This window comes from Ambystoma mexicanum, chromosome 1q (genome assembly GCF_040938575.1).
Source record: "Ambystoma mexicanum isolate Mex_15411 chromosome 1q, UKY_AmexF1_1, whole genome shotgun sequence".
Classification (NCBI taxonomy): domain Eukaryota; kingdom Metazoa; phylum Chordata; class Amphibia; order Caudata; family Ambystomatidae; genus Ambystoma; species Ambystoma mexicanum.
This window is the reverse complement of record NC_090922.1, coordinates 1522668993-1522690615: the sequence shown is the minus strand read 5'-3', so window position 1 is coordinate 1522690615 and position 21623 is coordinate 1522668993. Positions and strand designations below refer to the sequence as shown.

Sequence of the window (21623 nt, the reverse complement as noted above, 5' to 3'; positions counted from 1 at the left end):
CCTGCTGGGCCTAGAGACCCAAGCTACTCCTCACTGATGAGCCCCAACAAGGGCGAAACATGTTTGGGGATGCTTGTGGTCTCGTGCAGAGGGGATGTGGCCTAGCAGTTCGGGCTGGACTGCCCCTTTTGGGGTGGGGCCAAACCTGATTTGCATATGGTCTTTCCCTTCTGTAATGGCTTGGCAGGCGAAGAACGGTGGTCTGGAGGGTTGCCCAGAGCGTTGCCAGTGGTTGAGATTAATTCTAAACCTTCCAGCCATCACTTCTTTGTTTTTGCTATCCTCTCACAGTACACCATTCCCAGGGTCGGCATCAAAAAGCATCTGCCTTTCCCTGGCCACATGAGGGGTCCCAGGCCAGGTTTTCTGAAGGAATAATCTCTGATTCATTGCATAAGGGTAGTATTACCACCGTGTAGAAATAGTGTATAACCATGTGGGGTCCACTAAACAGACCGAAATTAGCCATTGGATGCAAACTCGATAATCAAGTAATGGCATGTGTATTACGTTCTCTTAATGTACAAATGTCTGTGAATGGTCATCAGCCTAGTAATTGATTGCCACACATTTGGAAGTATGAAATAAAAAGTGATAATCTTCAAATTGCAGTGCGTAATCTTAAACACACACAGTTAGTGCGGAGGTGAGACGTACAATTAAATACTGTCATTAAATACTGTCAATCAGCTCTGTGGTCTAAATAAAGGCAGTCAGTTGGTACAATTCACTATTTCCATTGATTTAAAATTCCAGACTACTCACACTAAATGACACGCAGGCACTGGATTGGCATGTTATGGGTTAAAGGTTTGCTGCACGTGCACACATATGAGGCATATTTTAAAGTATCTGTGGGCATTTTATCAGTTCAGTGATTATCATTAATCATGGTCTTCCATCTAAATTCCCCTTTCTCTTTTCAATTAATGGATTAATTAATGAAGAGTTTTTGGTGTGTTTATATTTGTGTATTTGATTTTCAGTTTTGCCATACCAGCCTTGAAAAAGACCATTAAACGGTTGAAACATGTGTTTGCTCTATTGGCCACTTTGGTTTAAAACCTTATGGGAAACCGTTGACTATTGGAAGCTCAAAATTATTATGCCATATTTTTTATTATTTTATCCCCTTACGACTAGTAAAAAACACATGGATATTCAATTGAAAAATAATCTCTTGATCTGCCCCTCTATTAAATTAAATTCCTGTTACCTATAGTGTTGAACAAATAGTAAAGCCAAAACAATACTCCAGAGCATGGTCTAAGGTGAGATAACTATTTTCTCTGGTTCCCATTATAGCATTAGGTCCTGCTCCACCGCAGGCCATTTAACACAGCCCGGGAGCGGGATTGTCTCATCCATCGTACAGATATGTGATGCTCCCATGTAAAAGTGAAGGTGATAATGTGAGAGTTGTGGGTCTGCTGTTTACACACTGTGTCTATTGGAAAGTTGTAAGTGGGTTGAGTCTGTAATAAGGAAAATAATTTGAGGCTCTAATTTATTACCTGGAGACCCTCTTGAGCAAATTATGCAAGTCTGTCTCAATCATGCAATAATCCACTGCCAGCATTTCTTTCCCTCTTTGTAGAAGTTGTCCGGAGAGCCACAGTGCATGGATAAGTCGATTGTGAATCTACCTCTCTCTGTAGAGATCCCAAGTCCTAGTCCGGCGGACAGAGAAATGGTCGGTACAACAGGATCAACGTTATGTGAGAGAGCCCAAATGGATCCTTTGCCAGCCAAAGCACAACCAGCAATGAGCCTCCCTGACTCCGTAACACCAAGCAGCACAGGTAAGATGTTACTTATGAACGGCAACACTAAAAGAGTAACACATATAGGACACCTGGCTGTCCACACTAACACAGAACCATTGGTAGTCTGGGGAAGACAGGAGTACGCATAGATCAGCCCAGGCAGGATATGCTGCCCAGGCAGGATATGCTGCCTCTGAAATTAAGCAAATACATAGCTGCACCATTAGGTGACATTGCAGGGCACACCAAGAGAAAGGAACTGCTCTTCAGAAATATCAGGCAGCACAGAGGTAACTGCACAGGCAAAACACCACGGGCTCACGAGAACAGCATTGCTAGTATGTAGCAGAGAGCACCTGCTAAGCTGCACAGGCAGAAAAACACACGTAGGAGACATGACTGGGTGCGCAAAGACAAGCACTGGAAGTCCTACTGAGTGGGGGAGCCAATAAGGGAGCTGAACAGGCACAAATCACTGCTGTGAGAAACCTGAGGGTATTCCCTTGGGATCCTCTTCTCAGGTGGCCTGGGGATGCCCATCACTATTGTATCCAGACGCTTGGGGTCGAGAAGCGATTGAGGATCACCTGGGTGGAGGGTCCTTGGGAAGTGGGAGTGTGGTACCCACAGACGAGACATGGTTTCCTCCTTTTCCTGTTGAAGACCAACCTTACCCTTCCCCGACGTTGGCGTTAGTATAAAGCTGTTCTCCAGCATGGGGTCTGGCATGGATTCACATGCTCCTGAATATTCCCCGTCGTCAGGCTGGGAATCCTCTGTAAAGAAAAAATCAGTATCGGTTTTGTTTCTGATCTGTCTTTCTTAGTAGTAACCAATCAATGGGTCATACTGTCCCCAGCCAATGACTGCCCTCTCCCTAAGCCCCGCCCCTGGCAGCCATCCTCTGATTTTTACCGCACGTTCAAGTGTTGAGAGTCCTCGTGCTATAGCTCTCGAGCTTTTACTGCGTTTTGCTCTTTTTCAAAGAGATTTATTTCATTTTTCGGTTTACTCGAGCCTCAAGCTCCACCGTTTCTACTTCCGATCAACGGGGACCCGTTTTGGATTTATCTACGCCCCTCAAGGGTGAAGTTTTCGTCGAGTTACGCTTCTTGGAGGATTCCAGAAGTTTCTGAGGCTTACCTCGCGGACGAGAAGAACATGGCCCAGGAGAAGGGAAGCTCGACTCCTGGCAAACTGTTCAGGATCTGCCCTGGATGCAACCTACAAAATGTGTTCAAGGAGGATGAGCATTCGAAATGCCTTTACTGCCTCCATGAGGACGAAACGCACGTGGAGAAGGACTGTGCGTTTTGCATGAACATGTCGGATCAGACTAAGAGGGATCGTCGGACCTGTCTCTCCAACTGGCTGGAAGGCAAGAGCCCAGCAGGTGAGAAGTAGTCGTCCGAGCGGTCTTCTAAGTTCTGTGAGGGCACCCTGGCGACGGGGGCCCAACAGAAGGCAAAGCACCGTGAGCCCGCAGGCACTGGGAGCGCCGAACGGTCGGGCTCCTCGGTTGCCAGGCAGGGCGCACCTTCACTGATGCCATCAACTGCGAGCCAACGCTCTGGCTCTGGGAAGAGAAAATCCGAGAACCCGGATAAGCTTCTGGAGAGGCCCCGGTCGATCTCAAAGTAACCGGCCGAGGGGGAGCGAGGCGGTGACCCTCTCCTTAAGGTAAGGCCTCAAGCGCGCCCAAGGTGGTGAAGGCCTTGATTCACCCGGCTCAGGCCTCTATCGAGAGAGTCGCTGCAGCCCTGGTGAAGCCTGTGGAGGCTATCCCAGTGGAGGCGACCTCGGGGCCCAGAGTTTCCCTGCCTCCGCGGAGGGAATCCTCTTTTAAGCCCATCAAGAAGACCCCTGTGAAGACCCCGGTGGAAAAAGATGGGGGGCGGTGGACATTACATGGACACGGACACAACCTCCGAGATGGAACTGACCGAGAATTCGGAAGAGGCCCGGTCCCACGGGAGGAATCCCGATGAGGGGGACGACGAGAGCGAGGGTGGCAACGATGACTAGGTTCCCGTGGATGAGGAGCAACCGTCGCGCCCGTCGTGGCAATACAGGCCTTATGCACGGAGATAAGGACGAGACTGCCCCTACCCCGGACGGACGACCCAACTGAACCGGGTCTATCGGGAAGCCCTCCAAACAAGAGGAGGAGAATTCATCCAGTGCCCCTTCAGCCCTCATGGCCTTCTCAGCCTTTGTCGCCTGCCCCAGTCCCGAGGGACGACACAGGAAAAGACACGGCCACAACGGGGACAGATGACGGCGGTGACGACGGGACTGACCTCCCGTCTCCGATTCCTCGGGAGTCCCCGCCCGACGAGATTGGCTTCTTCCACGCCATGATTGCCAGGGCATCCAAGCTTTTTCAGCTCTGCCCCGAAGAGAAGAAGGAAGGCTTCCTCTACCAACGGCGCGAGGCCAAGAGGAAGACAGTCCCCGCTGTGCTGTTGTTGGATGACATCTGGGACGAGGGACTTGCCCTCCTCAAGAGCCCATCCACGACACCTGCCAAGAGGGACCGCTACGAGAAGAAGTACTGGGTCCCCGACGCCGCCCCGTTGTGCCTTAGGGCACAGCCGATCCCGGATTCGGTCGACTCAGCAGCGGCCAAGAAGAAAGCGGGGGTAGGGGGTGGCATCGGCTTCATCTTCAACTTCCCCACCGGACGGCGAGGCTTGACGCCATGGGACGACGAGTCATCTCGTCGGCGGCGACAACGATTAAGGGGGCCAATGCCCTAGCGATTGTGGCCCGCTACGACAGGGAATTGTGGTACAAGATCGCCCCTCTGTTGGACTTCCTCCAGGATGACAAGAGGGCAGAGGCCCTGGCGATCCTACAGGAGGGTGAGGCGGCATCAGACCATGCCATAACGGTGGCCATGGACATTGCCGACACCGGTTTCCGCCTGTTGGGCAACAGCGTTTGCCTTTGATGGCGGGGGTGGCTCAAGGTGACAGATTTCCACCAGGATGTGCAAGCTAAGGTTTTGGACATGCCCTTTGACGGGAACAATCTGTTTGGAAAGACAGTGGATGAGTCGCTGCAGGCCATCAAGACTGACACGGAGACGGCTCGGGCCTTGGGAGTTCTGCAGCAATGGCGGCCGCCCTTTCGGAGCTCCGGAGGCAAGCAAGGTGCCTCCAAAGGATTCGGCGGCGGCTCCTCGACCGACTGTCAGGCGGCCCGCTCCTTGTCACAAGAAGCCTACAGGGGACGAGGCAAGTCAGGTGGATCTCGCCGTTGTCGCTAGGGAGGCCAAGGAGGCGAGGCTGCTTCCAAGCAAGACTGAACCGGAATTTCTAAAGAAGTGCCCCCGAATTCCTCCAGTGGCCAGGAAGGAAAACCACGTCCCTCTACTGCTGTTCGAGGTAAGGGCGATGCTCAAGAAAGAAGCCATCAAGCTCGTCCCAAAGAGGCTCTGGGGCTCCGGAGTACACTCAAGATACTTCCTCGTCAGGAAGAAGACAGAAGGTTGGCATCCCATCCTGGACTTGCGTCGGCTAAACAAATACATCAAGGCACAGAAGTAACGGATGGTCACCCTCCAGGACGTGATGGGGCAGCTGGAGGAAGGCGACTTCCTATCGTCGTCGGATTTGGAGGATGCGTACTTTCACATCCCCATCCTAAAAGGATACCGAAAGTTTCTCAGGTTCGTAGTCTAAGGGCGGCACTACCAGTTCAAGGCCCTCCCGTTCGGATTGAAGTCGGCGCCCAGGGTGTTCACCAAGTGCCTAGCACCAGGGGATCCACGTCTACCGCTACCTGGACGACTAGCTCATCCGAGCAGGGACAAGGGAACTCGCCGTCGAACACACAGCAAAGACCGTCCGGCTGCTCACGGACCTGAGCAGGTCCATTAACTTTCCCAAATCCCACCTGGTTCCGTCGCAGGTCGCGCTGTTTCTGGGAGCCAAGCTCGATACAGTGGCGCTATTGGCCTCGCCGTCGGAGGAAAGAACGTAGGCCATCCTGGGCAAGGTACAGCGTCTGCTGGCCACGGACGTGGCCAGCGTGAGGTCCATCAAGTCCCTTCTCGGGATGATGTCCTCTTGCATCTATCTGGTGCACCTGTGCAGGCTTCGGATGCGCCCTCTGCAGGAGTTCCTTGACGCCCGTTGGATGCAAGCGACGGGCAGCTTCGAGGACAAGATGTCGCTCAACGAAGTACTCCGCCAAACAATTTGATGGTGGGGCACCCGCGCGCATCTCGCGGCGGGCACGGACTTTCAGACCCCAGCATACCAGGTGACAGTGACGACGGATGCCTCCCTGGAGGGGTGGGGTGCGCACACCGGAGATCTTCACTCGAGAGGCCTGTGGCTCCCGGAGGAGAGGCCGCTCCACATCAACATACTGGAGCTCCGAGCAGTATTCTGGGCCCTCAAGTCATTCCTCCCATCCCTCAAGGGCAAGGTGGTGATAATCTTCACCGACAACACCACCACGATGTTCTACATCCGGAAGCAGGAAGGAACCAGATCCCCAGCCCTGTCCATGGAAGCCCAGGATCTGTGGCACTGGGCCATTGCCCAGGGGATGTTTCTGGTACCTTTTCATCTAGCAGGGATGAAAAACACCATTGCCGACTCACTCGGCAGGGAGCTGCGCTCGTGCCACGAGTGGGAACTATGCCAGGATCAAGTGGATCAACTCTTCCGGCGATGGGGCAAACCCCAAATTGACCTGTTTGCGACGGCGATGAACTCCAAGTGCCAGAGATTCGCCAGCAGGTTCCCCCAGCCGAGGAACATGGGTGATGCTTTCTCGTTCCCCTGGGACGGCCTGTTCCTGTATACGTTCCCTCCGTTGCTGCTCAGGCTCATCAAACAACTCACTAGGTCCCGGTGGAGGATGAACCTCGTCGCACCGAGGTGGCCGAGACAGATATGGTTCCCGGATCTTCTGGACTTGTCGGCGTCCCCACCAGTCAAATTGTTAACGGACACAGATCTTCTCTCCAGAGAAGGAGGCGCCATTCTTCATCACTACCCGGAGTCGCTGAACTTGCAGGCCTGGCTCCTGCAGCACTAGAGTTTGGAGGGTACTATATCCCGGCTGACTGCAGAGAGGTTCTTGCAAAGGCCAGGGCGTCCTCGACTCTCAAGTGCTAAGGCCACAAGTAGAAGAGGTTCTCTGTCTGGTGCCGTGCACAGAAGATTAATCCTCTATGGATTACAGCCCCTCAAGTGCTACCATACTTACTGTCGCTGGCCAAAGCTGGACTAGCTCATGCTTACATCAAGATACATCTGGCAGCGATTTCCCGTTACACAAGAACTGCAGGACGGTCGTCCATGTGGTCTCATCGCCTGGTGAAGGAGTTTATGAAAGGACTGTTTCGATCGTTCCCGCCGGTGAAGGCTCCAGCCCCGGTGTGGTAGCTCAACGTGGTGCTGGCCAGGCTCATGGGCCCGCCATTCGAGCCCTTGCATTCGGCTCCGTTGAAGTTCTTGTCGTGGAAGACAGTGTTCCTTGTGGCCATCACCTCTGCACCACGCGTGGGGGAGATTCAGGTCCTATCCTGCAATCCTCCATACTTGACTTTCCACAAGACTAGGGTAGTGCTGAGGACGCACCCCTTCTTCATGCGCAAGGTGCCGTCGGACTTCCATCTCAACGAGCCCTTGGTGTTACCAGTCTTTTTCCCATCGCCTTTGTCGCGGCCGAGAGGGCTTTGCACTCACTGGATGTAGCTAGAGCACTGAAGTTCTACGTGGACCGAACGAAGAGTTTTCGGAAGACATCACAGCTGTTTGTGAACTTTGGACCTGTGAACCAAGGGAAGGCTCTATCGAAGGCTTCCATTTCCAGATGGCTCTCCGGCTGCATCATGCACTGTCAACGGTTGGCAAACCGACCGTTGCCCGGCCGTCCGAGAGCCCATTCGACCAGAGCGATCGCTGCTACCACGGCATTCTTGTCTAGTGTGCCCCTGCTGGACATCTGCAGGGCTGCTACGTGAAGGACGATGCACACCTTCACGAGATTCTACTGCGTCGACCGGGATTCCAGGGAGGAGTCCAGAGTTGGCCAGGCAGTGCTGCGCAACCTGTTCCCTTAAGGTGAGCCTGGTGAGGAGGTAAGAGATGCTTAATGATGAGTTTTATGTAATGCTTAATGTTGAGCCTTGCCACCTCCCTTGGTTGTGCATGTGTGTACTGCTATGTATTCTTATATTTATGAGCATGTGAATCCATGCCAGACCCCGTGCTGGAGAAGGAACACGTTACTTACCTGTAACTGTTGTTCTCCAGCATGGGTCTGGCATGGATTCACATGCGAACCCTCCCTCCTTCCCCTCTGTGGCTCTTCACTTGGTCATACTGCCACTTTACGTGCTACCAAATCTGAGGATGGCTGCCAGGGGTGGGGCTTAGGGAGAGGGCAGTCATTGGCTGGGGACAGTATGAACCAGAGACCAGTGATTGGTTACTACTAAGAAAGACAGATCAGAAACAAAACTGATACTGATTTTTTCTTTACCGAGGATTCCCAGCCTGACGACGGGGAATATTCATGAGCATGTGAATCCATGCCAGACCCATGCTGGAGAAGAACAGTTACAGGTAAGTAACTTGTTCCTTTCCCTCATTTCCCCACTTGTGACACATGACGGTACTGGTACAAGGAAGATGCGACTAGGAGTGGTAAACAGCAATAGATACTTTTAACACTCTGGTACTGGGACAAAGAAGAAGACTGCACAAGAATACCATTGGGGAAATCAGACATACTGTTCCTTTCTGCAGAGGTCGAGCAGCAGACAACAGTGCAGAGTTGGGCCGTTCTACTTAGTTCGTAATTGAATGCTCATTATCCTCTTTTGTTGCATTGACACCGGAGGGCCTGAGGGGCAGTCAGAGACCCCTTTTCAGCAGAAGAAGTCAAAAGGAGTGGATTATTGGTGAGACAACGAAGAAGTCTGCGTGATTGGCAGAAGCATGCTGGAATACCGGTAAGTGTGTGCAAGAAGGGAAACGCTGGTTGGTTCACACAAAAACGCGAAAACCTTGTGATACTGTTACAAATTAAGTGAAAGCATTGCCAAATTCAACGCATGTTGAAAAGGCCCTCCTCGAGCAGAAACAAAGTGGCATGGCTTTGTTTAAGTGAAACTGAAGGTACAGCGCAGAGGGGCGGATTGCAGGTTTATGATTTCCTTGTCAAATGATGGAATCTTTTGGTTTATAAAGCGTTTGATTTGAATTAAGGCCAAGGCAGGAAGAAAATGAATATATGAATTTCCCAAGCCAAAAGAAATGTTGCAGCTAGTATAAAGAAGCGCAAAGGAAGCGTTATTGGCAAGATAAATGGGCTATGCCAAGAAGAGTGATAAAAATGTAATTTCAAAGCCAGTAGAAATTATATAAAACAAGTATTGTCTCAAGCGAATAGAACTTTGCGAAATCTCAAAGTTGTGAGGAAGCCTTTAAAAACCAAAGCTGAAATACTTTTTGAATGCCGAACTGAACTGCAACTTTGAAACAGATTTGAAATACAGAATGGCAATATGTGTGTGACACGTGGTGTCAAAGCCAAGAGGCTAACCGGGAGGAACCAGGAACATTTTGGATTACACACCACGCCACAAGATCCATAAGGAGAAAACAAGTGAATGTGAATATGGACATGGGGGCAAGGGCCGAAGAACCTGTGTGGGCTGGAGAGCCCGGGGCGCCTGGTTGCGCGACCTGTGATGGGTGGACCGCGTGGTCTGCCAACTGCACATAGCGCAGTGAGCCCTAAATGGTGACCCTCAAAAGACATTTTTTAATAAACCAAGGAGTGCTCCGAGTAAACGGGGAAAAGCAAACTGTAAGGGGGGTCAAGTGGGCCCATTTTGGGGTGAACTTTGAAAGACTGAGATCAGTGCAAATGTTACTTTGAAATCTTGGGGAAGGGAACCCTGAGATATGAGGAATAATAAATACTATCTTGAGGTGTGGTGCCTGGAATTTGGAGAAGGGAACCCCAAGGATTGTATGGAACTGTTTGACGTTCAATTGAGAAAGGTAATCGTGAGACTTTTTGTGGAACTTTCTTGAACTTGGGGAAGGGGAGCTGAAAAGGAAGCTGAGAGCTGGACACAGGTCAGGATTTTATGTTGATCAATATGTCTTTAATTATTAACATCCCTACATGTTTAGTTTAGTTGTTAGGGCAAGCATGAGTTTTCGACACAGGCAGACTGTTAAGTTGGACTCTTTGACTCTTGACTTTCCTTAGCTTCGTTCAGGTAGGGAAATCCCACTTTAGCACGGGGAAAGTTAGGCCTTCTACCATCCTGACATTTGAGTTAATACATTACTTGGAATCTTGAATCTGCTGTCTGTGTCAAACTTAATGAGGCCTTCACACTGCCTAGAAGTATTCGGAAGCTGCTTGGGAAGGGGATACTGCCAGGGTGCACCAAGCGAGCAGCATATGTCTACGGCGTGTCAGGTAGCACGCTGGGAGCAGCAGTTGCTGATCATTCCATCCAAATATCAAGGAGCTGTTGACAGGTGAAATAAAATCTGGGAACACAAGATTCCACCGATGAATGGCCCAAGTTAAGTGGGAGGTTGGTAGCAGCACAAGTACATTGCCATGCTGTTGAGCACATAGATAGTAGACGTAATAGGTAGGTTCCTCAATTGAAGGGAGCAACTGCTGGTAGGAGACTCCAGTAAGCACCATAGGGAAAATATCCGGCACATTTTATGGTGCAGCAGAGCAGGCAAACAACCTCTCATGGCAAAGTGCGTGAAGGGACACTGCATGGAGGAGAACAGCATAGGAGAAGATCACCCTCCCAGTGCCACAGTGCATGGAGGGACACTGCGTGGAGGAGAGCAGCATGGGAGTAAATCACCCTCCCAGTGCCACAGTGCATGAAGGGACACTGCATGGAGGAGAACAGCATAGGAGAAGATCACCCTCCCAGTGCCACAGTGCATGGAGGGACACTGCATGGAGGAGAACAGCATAGGAGAAGATCACCCTCCCAGTGCTGCAGTGTGTGGAAGAGAGCAGCATAGGAGAAGATCACCCTCCCAGTGCCACAGTGCATGGAGGGACACTGCGTGGAGGAGAGCAGCATGGGAGTATATCACCCTCCCATTGCCACAGTGCATGGAAGGACACTGCGCTTCATACGGGATTGGTGGTATTTTGGCAGTAAATCTGCCAAAATACCACCAAACTCAATTACTGTTACCGCCACTTTGTCCCGTGGAGTTACCACAGGACTACAAGTGGTGGTAATTTCCAATTTTTGCAGTCTTTACGACTCAATGGGGATTTTTGGCATATTTACTGCCAGCGGAATTACTGTGTGGTAAATCTGCCGATTCTTGCAGCTAAATTGTATGATTTACCTCCAGCAGCAAGCTGGAGGTACGTCCTCTACTGTGCACCTGAAAATGGGCAGATTTGCCAAACGGTAAAACCGCTGGCGATAGGCCCGCCGAAAATTATAATTTGGTGGCAGTAACGGAATTTCCAACACTTTTTTTTCACGCGCTGCCAAGCTTGTACTGAGGCCCACTCCACTGTCCATAGCAGAGGTCATGGAAGCAGCTCTGGTATAAGTGTCACATGTCCAAAGGAACACATAACTACCGACACTAGAATGAGTTGAAAGGGTTTTATTAAACAAAAGTAAAACATAAGACTATGGCATGGACATTGGTTCAGGATGACTGTAACATAAACATTCTTGTGGGATGTAGTCCTTGAACTCAGGATTATAACCTTCTATAAGAGTGACCCTCTTCTGGGGTCGAAGTCACTCTCTCTCTTACTACATGTCCCTCCTGCCATCTCTCGGATCAGGGGCTCTTACTTTTGGTCTCAATGGGCGTTCCTCCACCTCAATGGTGCTCACACCTCTTCTGGGATCCCAAGGGCTCACATTGTCCTCCCAGATGCCCACGTTTATTCTGGGATTCAGGCTGCTGTTCTTGGCCTCACTGGAGAGGACACCTCTCTACTGTGGTTGAGGGGGCTCCTTTCCCCCTCTCTGGAGCACACCCTTCTGGGTTCCGGGGGTTCTGCTCCCTCTCACTGGAGTGCACTCCTCTTCTGGTATTCATGGGACTCCTCTCCCCATGTCTGTAGGACACGCCTCTTTTTGGGTTCAGGGAGCTCTTTTCCCCCTCCTTGGATTATTCCATTCTTCAGTGCTGAAAGGGCTCCCCTGCTCTAGGCATCTCAGGGTTCCTCAGCTCGCAGCCCAAAATATACCGTCTGTGTTCCTAGATTCTGTTATAAAGCACTATGTGTTCTCCAATTAGAGAGAAACCATTGAATTGATTAGTAAATTGACTTCCTTTTCCAAGCCAGGGGAATTAAGTCTTTAAAAAGCTTGCCGTCATCTTAGATTTCAGTTGGTTTCCCAGTGCAGGAGCTGGTGTTTCTGTGTTGAGATGTATTTCCAGAATCAACCCTGGGAGGCCACCCTATTTTGGTGAACAGGAAGACACTGAGATTTTAGCCAAACGGTGATGCTGGAAATGCATTGGAGGGACAGGGACTCCATGTACTTGTCCTGTACTTCCTCATCCTCCTTTTTCTGTGTTTTCTGCACAGGAGTCCATGAGGGACTCCGGCCAATGCAGCTCTTCCTCTTTTTGGTTCACGGAGAACAGAGACTCTTGTTATACCCTTATGGCACCCATGGGGGGGGGGGGGGTAGAACCCTGTACCGCTAGTGTATGTTTTTGGGCACCTGCGTAGCCCACAGAGCAGGGTATGGGCTGGTGGCAGCTCCATGCTGAATTTATTTATTTATGGGTGTCTGGTATCTGTGTGTGTGACACAAAGAATGAGACAGGCTGCCAAAACTGACCTGGATGCAGTGTGGTGTGCTGAAAGGATGTGTGCTTGCCCCAATCCACATTCCTTGTTATGGGTTTCTGGGTGGAAGTGAATGGCATGGATGCACTGTGAGCCTGATTGGCTGCCTGCCTGCATGAATGCCCTTCTGATTGGCTGACTGAGCTTGGCTCGGCAGTGTGAATGAGGGACAGATTTGCATGTCTGGAGACCTCTCACTTAGCAAATTGTTCAGAAGGTGAAGTTAAAACTTGAAGAAGCTTATCCTTGAAGCCCAGCTGGAAGGAGAGGAATTGCTGCTGCTTTCCTTCGACAAAATCCAAAAGCTGTCGAGTCTGTTGAGGACTGATCCGAGAGAGGACCTGGCTACGAGCCCTCTCCCTGAGCTACGAGGGAGCATCGTGCAGAAGCTAATCTTCATCGAGGCACCCTGGAAGCCAGTCCCAAAAGACTGTCGGCCGGAGACGGGGTCCACCGAGAAATCTTGAAGTAAAGCACCGAACATCGAGGCAGTCGAAGTCCATTGTCTCCGACCGGGGTTCGAAGGATTTCCGTAACCGCTTGAAGCCAGTAGAGTCGTGTTGCCCAGAAGCAGGGACAGCTCAGTGCCGTGCTGCTCGACAACCTTTTGCCTAAGAACATTTAAACGAATGGTTCCCTTACCATCACAGTCAACAGCTTTGTCCTGCTGGAGAAAGTCAAGGTCGTTGACATTTGAGGAGAATCCACCAGTGGGTTTCCGCCACCTTAAGTCCACAAAGACGCCGACAAGTGAAGGCCCAAAGTCCAGCCGTGGGCGAGTGCCAATCGCCGACATACGACGCTGACCCTCAACGCCCCACTGTCGGGCCTACGCTCTTCGAGTCTTCTTTGCGGCACCAAACTGTTTGCTTCAAGGTGCACCGCATGCCTCATCTTCCCAGGACATCCTCGAGCGATCGTCGACGAGCACCGCAAAGTTCGATGCTGCAGTCTCGATGCCAGTGTTTGCATTTCTTTAAGGAATCTCAACGCCCTGTGGCTCCTGCTTTAAAGGGAGCCCACCCTCAAGGGATCTGTCGACGAACCATCAAAGAAACTCTGCAAACTCAGGTACAATGGGGTAGTGGAACATTTTTGACCAGGAAACAAGACTGTTTAAACATATATGGACTGGGCTTGTTAATACACTTTAATGCAGGTTGCCAAGGTAGGGGGTGATCCTCATACAGTACTGTGTCTTAGGAGCTAAAGTACTATTCTTCCCAACATGCCTTCCTTCCTATGTCCTATGCTGATAAACATTACTGTCTTGATTTGTATGCCATTAGAACTGTTAGCAATTGGTGCATTTTAAAGGAGTCAATAGTTAAGTGTGGTACTGCATAGATATTGTATATATTTGCCATATTATTTCCCCCAAAGTACAAAGTGTGTTATTAATTGTGTGTATATATATTGAACCTTATTTTTATATAAAGTACTGTATTAGCACATAACATAGTGTGTGGACACTGGCAGGAGTACAGATAACCCCCCTCCAGTCTTTACACTGGTGGCAGCGGTGGGATGCTAATGGTTTTAGGAATTAGTGTGTAACCTTGCCAGCTACAAAATATCCACACTTTGTTGATTTGAGGTTTAGTTGTGTACTAGGATAACTAGTTATAAGCAATTGGAATCTATTGCAAACGGTAAATTGACTAGGATTAGCTTAGAGGCTCTCCAGAGTGCTTGTGAAGCCTGGGGGTTGTACTTTGAAGATAAGTCTAGGGCTGAGCTGATAGCTTCCCTCGTGGACTACCAGAATAATTGTGATGCTCTTGATGAAGGTGGGGGATGCAACCACCGACAACCCTGCCCCTGGGGTTATTTTTGAATCTGTTTCTGTGATCGCCACCTCTCCTGCTGCCTCTATTCCGAATCCCAGCATTGTTTCTTCAGGCAGTGCCTTGGAACTTTAATATTGAGGATGAAATTGGACTTTGAATATAAAAAAAATGGAAACTGAACTTAAGAAGTTGTTGGCACAGCAAGTGATACTCAAAGATAGGGATCTTGAACTTAAAAACAAGGACACTAAATGTCAGCAAATCCAGATAGAAAAAGCTAGAGTGGAGACTTCCCCTGCCACCAAGTTTATGAAAGATTTGGTTGGTGTGTATGTGGAGGGTTCTGATATTGTCCAATGGATTGAAGCGTTTGAAATAGCTTGTGGAATCCATAATGTTGATCAGGGATTGGGCTAAGTGTTTACGTAGAGTTCCTCAGACTGGTTATGACTGTATTCTGAAACTGAGTGTGGAAGAAAAAGGTACGGATTTGTGCATAAAATCTGCTTTGATTGCCAAGTTTGGCAAGACAGGTTTGGGAAGATACCTATTAAGGTATCTTCCCAATACCTTAATAGGTTCAGGGAATATAAGAAAAGAGAGCATGTGTCTTGGGTTGACTGGGCGAGTGCTGCAGATATGAACATGATGGGGTGGATTGATGGATACAAGGTGAAAACTTTGGTTTTATTGTCGCACCTTTTTGTTTTTTGAGCATTTTTTCTGAAGCCTGTTCACCAGAGTTGCGTCAGTATGTTGCTAACCAGAACATTTTAGATCCCTTTAAGCTGGCCGGCTGGCTGACTAGTGGGTCTCCCACCGGTTGTCCCCTAACGAACCCAGTGGGAAGGACGCAGATAAAGAGAAAGGGGCCTGTCAGTAGTAGTAGTAGTAGTCCCAAAAGCAATCACAGTTGAATAAACCTAAACCTCCTCTCCGAACAACCAAACATCTAGTGGGGATAAGTCTTATGGGGATGGTACGAAGTGTAGCAGTTTCCTGCTGCAAAGCAGGCTCCAAGTTGACCCAGTTCCATACCTCGCATTCCTGGCATTTGTTGGGACTGTGGGGCCCTTGACCACAAGTAGGGTGGAGCCATAAGACCCTACCATCTGAAGAAAACAGCGCCATGGTCGCAAGAGCTACCATCTTATCTCACCTAGACTATGGCAACACCTTAAAACTGGGATCTAACAAAAATTGCTACCACAGCTACCAAGTCCTGCAAAACAATGCAGTGAGAATCATTAAGCAAAAAACTAGGAATCAGCACATCAGCGAAGCCAGGAAAAAACTTCACTGGCTAAAAATTGAAGAGAGAGTCCAATTTAAGTCACGCTCACACATAGATGTATTTTTGGTAAAGCTCCTGCATATTTGAAAACTAAAATCATTCAATACAAGCCCGCCAGAGAGCTAAGATCAGCCGAACAAGGACTGATTGTGGCAGCTCCTTTCAGACTCAAAAACGGGGCGGGTAAATCCTTCCCTATAACCGCAGCAGGCCTTTGGAACAACCTCCCTGGCCAGTTAAGGATGGAAGCCAATTACCAACGCTTTCGCAACATTGCATCATGTGCTCCTGCAGAGATTTCCCTAGTGTCCCTTGGGGCCTGGGAATAGTATATAGAAGTACTGGCTACTATCCCACAAAACACCCGCAAATATTTGAGGTCCTCCTGAATGGCCAGCCTTCTACTGGTTTGAGAGACATTAGGGCCAGTATGGCAGTGGTGGACTGGACACTCCTCATGCAGAGGACTATGTAGGTGCTCCTCTGAAAACTAGCAGGTTAGCTGGTGGGCCTCCCAAATTATCTCCTATTGCCCTAGTCACCATCATGATTGCGGACAAGACAGCGAAGCTTCCCGTCCTCTTTCAGTGAACATTTTGTTGAGGAATGATCTAGTAGTATTGTGGTTGATCTCTGATGGGCTACCCCTGACTGCTGCTGCAGTCACTAGATCTTATGTCACACTGGATCTGACTGCACGTCAGGTTCCCATCCCAAAGGGGAGACCCAAGGCCAGACAGAAGAGCAAGAAGGCCCCCTCTGTGAAGGGGGCTCCTTCTCTTCCTGCTGTTTCAGCAGCACCCACTAGGATTCAGGCTCTGAACGGGCTGGGTCCAGTGGTAACCCGAGACTAAACTCGTGCGAGAGAAGAGCCAGAAGACCCTCCTGCAGGAGAGGTGCTCAACCTAGAGGATCACCCTGACCTTCAGTGCCTGCTGGCTGAAGGGGGGCCCTCCAGGGGAGACTTCTGGAAGGGTCAGAGAGAGTGCCACTCTCTCGAGGGTATAAGAAAACAGCCACAGGGTGAAGTGCCTAGGTCTTTCAAAATCTATTGGGAGGGTGAGCTCCTTTGTGGTGAGCCCACTAGGCCTGAACCTGGTGCCCTCAAGAGGTTTCTGGTAACCCAACGTTAATGGGCCCTGTCCTGTTGCAGTTGGCGCATGAGGTGCTCTTAGCTGGTCATCTTGGGACCAAGAAGACTAAGCTCTCTGCACATTTCTACTAGCCCTGGATGGGAGTAGAAGTGGAGTCCCACTGCCGGACCTGCCCCACTTGTCAGTTGTCTGGCAAGCCTGGAGGCAGTGTTATTGCCCCACTGCAGCCTTTGCCAGTGGCAAACCATTTGAGAGGGTTGGCATCAACATTGTTGGTCCCCTAGAACCTCCCACATCAGGTGGACACCAGTTCATCCTGGTCCTGGTTGATAATGCCACTAGGTACCCGGAGGCTATACCAATTCTGACAATTACTGCCAATGTGGTTGCCAGGGCTCTCTGGGGCATTTTTGCCAGAGTTGGATTCCTTAAAGAGGTGGTCTCTGACAGAGGATCCAAATTCATGTCTAGTTACATGCAAACAATGTGGAAGGAATGTAGGGTAACGTATACGTTCTCTACCTCCTACCATCCCCAGACCAATGGTCTGATTGAGAGGTTTAATAAAACTCTCAAGGGCATGCTGGGTGCTTTGGAAGACCCCCCCTAAGGAGGAAATGTAATCTCCTCCTAACGTGCCTGCTGTTCGCCTATAGAGAAGTGTGTCACAAGGGTGTCGATTTTAGCCCCTTTAAGCTTCTCTTTGGACATCCCATGAGGGGGCCCCTGGCCTTAATCGGAGAAGGTTTGGAAGCCACCCTTCCAGGTCCTGCCAAGCAAGTGAGGAACTAGGCCTCAAAAGGAAGTTGGCACAGATGATGGGCCAGGCAACAGCGAATCTAAAGGCGAGCCAATAATCAAACAAGTACTGGCATGACCTTAAGTCCTAACAAGTAGATTGGACTCCAGGACAGGAGATCATTGTGATGGAGCCTACCATTGTGATGGAGCCTACCAAGCCTCAAGCTTTGGCAGATAAGTGGACTGGACCCTTCAGGATAATCTCCAAGATGTGCAGTCAACTATCTGGTTGACATAGGTATCATAAGAGGGTGTCTAGAAACGCGAGGCTGAAACAGATACAGCTTTACATAACACACAGGGCTTATATGACGCCTTGAAGGATATCGAGGTTCGAGAATGCAGGTCGGCAAGCATGCCCCAAGTGCGACGAAGAGAACACTGGAGGGGAGTAAAAGAGAAACTAGAAGAAAGAGGGGTCAAGTTAGCAGTGGATACGGTGTGGGCCTGTCTGCTGGGGGGGTTCCCCAGACCACGGAAACTCGGGCATGTAAGCAAACTAAGGGACCTGGCTTATGTCTTTGCAAAGAGAAGGATTGCCATGGGATGGAAGTCATGCCATGTGCCGAGGATAGAGGTGTGGTGGAAAGACTTGCAAAAATGGGCAGAAGCCGAAACCATAGCATGGCAAGAAGCGTGTAGCAACGGGGGGAGGCAGAGAATGAGTCCCTGATGGCCTGGAAATCACTGATAGCCGGACTGTTTGGGTCATTAGATGACCCGACTGAACCTGTTGAGGAGGAGACCGAACCACAGGGTGTGGAATCTGATGGTTCAATGTAATAGACTCGCAAGGGTGGGGTAGTGGGAGTAGTGGTTAGGAATTTTAAAAAGTATAATGAAACTGTTGAAACATACACTGTTTGTTTGGTTTTATTGTTTGTTTGTAAAATTTAATAAAAACTTTTATAAAAAAAATATATAACAAAAAAAACTATCTGGTTGACATGCGAGTCCCTGGAGAAGCCCTTCAGGTATTCCATATTAACAGGCTCAAGCCGAGAGGAAGTCTCATGTCTTCTGCTAGCTTCAGAGCAAGAGGAGGATGGAGAGTGAGCCCCTTCCTGATTTGCTGCATAGCAACCCTCAGGATGGCTCCGTGAAGGGAGTGCATCTCCCTCCAGATCGGACACCAGAGCAGCAGAGGGGCTTGCAGGGCTTTGCTCCGGCAGTATGCCCCCCTGTTCTCACTGACACCAAGCCTCAACTTGTGGTGCAGGCACGCAATTGACACTGGTGACAGTGTACCTGTCAAAAGCAGGTGCTATCGGATGTCAGATACTCTAAAGAACCACATCCAGGTTGAGGTGGCAAAAATGTTGGATCTGGATGTACTTGAACCCTCAACCAGTCCCTGGTCCAGGCCAGTGGTCCTTGTCCCCAGGCAAGTTTCCAAGGATTTTGTGTGGACTACCGAGGAGTCGATGCCATCACCAACACTGACGCGCACCCATTTGCCCAGGCTGAAGAGCATAGGTGCCGCTGTTAGGCAGAATCACATGCAGTACCCTTTGGAAATACTATATGCAATTAAGATCCTCCTCCCCTCCAAACTACCCCCTCCCCACCCTCCCAACCCCACTTACCTTACCTTCTTTTTTTCTTTTCTCGGGAGCAATCGCGATGGGAACACTTCTGTTCCCAGCGCTTCCGCTCCTGATCGCCGCCATGGAAAGGGAAAATGGACTACATTTAACCTTTTACGGCAGCCATTTTATTTGACTTTTTTTTAAATTATTTTTTTCTGTACGAAACGCAGCGGGTACCTGGGGCGGCATTGGCCCGCCGTCTAGTAGCTTATTGCCATTAGTACCCCTGCCCGTTAGGGTACTAATAGAATTTATTTCTGTTAGCTTATTGCCACAGTAATGTGGTAGCAGTGGCTGAGCAGCTAGAATTATCTCAAGAGTAAAGTGAGCAGTACAAGAGGTTACACAAAGGACCAGCAATCACAATGATTCAAACACACTAGGTTTCTAAGTAAAAGAATACACATTTATTTACAGTCATTTGGAACACATTCCACTAGCAAGAGCAGCTCAATATCACAAACTAATAAACTACAATACACAACCAATAGGTTACTGAACAAGTTCTGCTCCCCTGAAGTGGGAGCAAATTGGCACTTCAGTTACTTTAGAAAGGGGTAAAAAGACCAGGTTAAAATAAATCAAGGTAAAAATACTTTCATCGGCAGGGCAAAGGGTTTCAGTTCACTACAACCAGCAATTCAATTCAATAGGCCTGGGCCAAAGTCAATGGTTCAGAGTCTTGTTTAGTATAGCACAGTTCTGGTAGTAAACGGTTAAGTATGTGTCACGGTTTTCAGAAGGATTTGGTCAGACGAAAAGTTATATGTCGGTTTAGGGAAGGACAAGCCTTCAAAGCTGGGAAAGTTTCACAAACTTTCACCACGGCTGAACAGAGTTCTGAACCACACTTGCACAGTACATTTTAAGTAAAGAAAAGCTGTAGCAGAGGCAGTTGTTCTGGGCAGTTCCTGCAGATCTTGCTGTTCCTGAGCTTCAGTCGTGGGGACAAGGAGGACGTCGGGAGGTTCCTGCACTGCCCAGGGAAGCGGCCACAAGCTTGGCAAAACGTTGGTTTAAGGTGTGAGTGCCTTAAAGTCCACAAACTGGTTTCCTTCCCACTGGCTATCCGATTTTCCTCAGCACTCTGAAGAAAATTAGACCAGTATTGGGACGGTGTCCAGGTGGCTTGCAAGTTGGTTGTTCCCACCAAACTCAAGGGAAGCAGTTAACCTTGAAGGGCTTCTCTGTCGATGGAGTTCCAGGCAATTCAGACCTGCAGCAGGGCTTCATCGGTGGACCAGGAATTGCAACAGTCGTCTTCCTTCAGCTTTCATTCCAGTGGTTGACTCTGCTTTCCAAGTCCCAGAGACCTGCTTTTAAACAGTTTTTCCCCATTCATTCCAGCCTGGCTGTCCCCCACACAGCAGGGTGGCTGTCCTTGCCGGACAGCCAGCCGGCCATCATGCCAGAGTGCATTCAGGTCTCCTAGCAGGTCTCTTAAGCACAAGGAGTTTCGGGCACCTCCCTCACATCCTGTCCACCCCAGACACTCAGGCGCCAGAGGAGGGCTTCAGCACTGAAGCCTGCCAAAGGCCAACGAACAAAGGGACCAAACCTGGTTTGGCGTGCAGAGACAAACACAAGAAGGACCTTTCCTAAAAGAAACAGCGATATTGGAAAACATGGCTGACCCGATTTTTAGCTACCGGTGTTCGTGGTCGGGAAAAATCATGGTAGTTTGTTTTAAACCACCGCCACCAGCCATTTTAAGTAGGAAAGGGTGACTGTTACATGAGTGTTTAGACTCATGGGAAGCTAGGCAACTCCTCCAGTACTCTATAGGAATATAGTGTGTGCTGGGTCTTTACATTTAAAAAGACTAGTAAAGTCAATTTAACTTTACATGCTCTCGGAGACAGTAGTCCGTCCCAGAGAAGGTATTTAAACCTTGGGGAGTCTGAAAGACACCCCTGTGCCACTTCACAGAAGGTGCTGTGTGACACTCAAGAAAAAGATGATGCCTTTGGAGTTGTTTTTAAAACTCCATATCCAAAGAACAGAAAAGTAAAGCTCACATCAAAATACATGAGAGGGGGGAAAAAGGCTCACACTCTTTCCAGGTAAAAATTTAAATCCTAGAAATCCCACAAAGTTGCTGGGGGTCTCAAAAGGTAAGGGAAATTAGCACATTCTTGAGAATTCTCCCTAACCGCCGCAAAATTCTTAAGCACCTTTGACCTTACCTCAGGCTATTGGCAAATAGCTCTGACGGGCCAGGCCAAGGAAAAAACTGCATTCTCAACACCTGAGGGGCTCTAGCAGTTTAGAGTCATGCATTTTGGTTGAAGAATGCACCAGCCACCTTCCAAGGGTAAGTCAATCATGCGCTCAGTGGGCTAGAGGCCTTTTGTGTGGCCTACCAAGACACCATTGCTGTGTACAGTTCCACCTGGGAAGAGCATTTGACTCATTTGGCCTTCCGA

At 49.5% G+C, this 21623-nt stretch overlaps 1 protein-coding gene across 8 annotated transcripts in view; it reads left to right on the top strand.

The window, feature by feature from the left end:
* Window positions 1-21623, top strand: part of SZT2 (SZT2 subunit of KICSTOR complex) — a 2035845-nt gene that overhangs the window by 1189671 nt on the left and 824551 nt on the right. For all 8 annotated transcript variants that reach the window (XM_069642429.1, XM_069642432.1, XM_069642427.1 and 5 more), the window contains one exon: window positions 1598-1802. In XM_069642429.1, the coding sequence (XP_069498530.1) occupies window positions 1598-1802 (205 nt within the window). The remainder of the gene's footprint in view (window positions 1-1597; window positions 1803-21623) is intronic.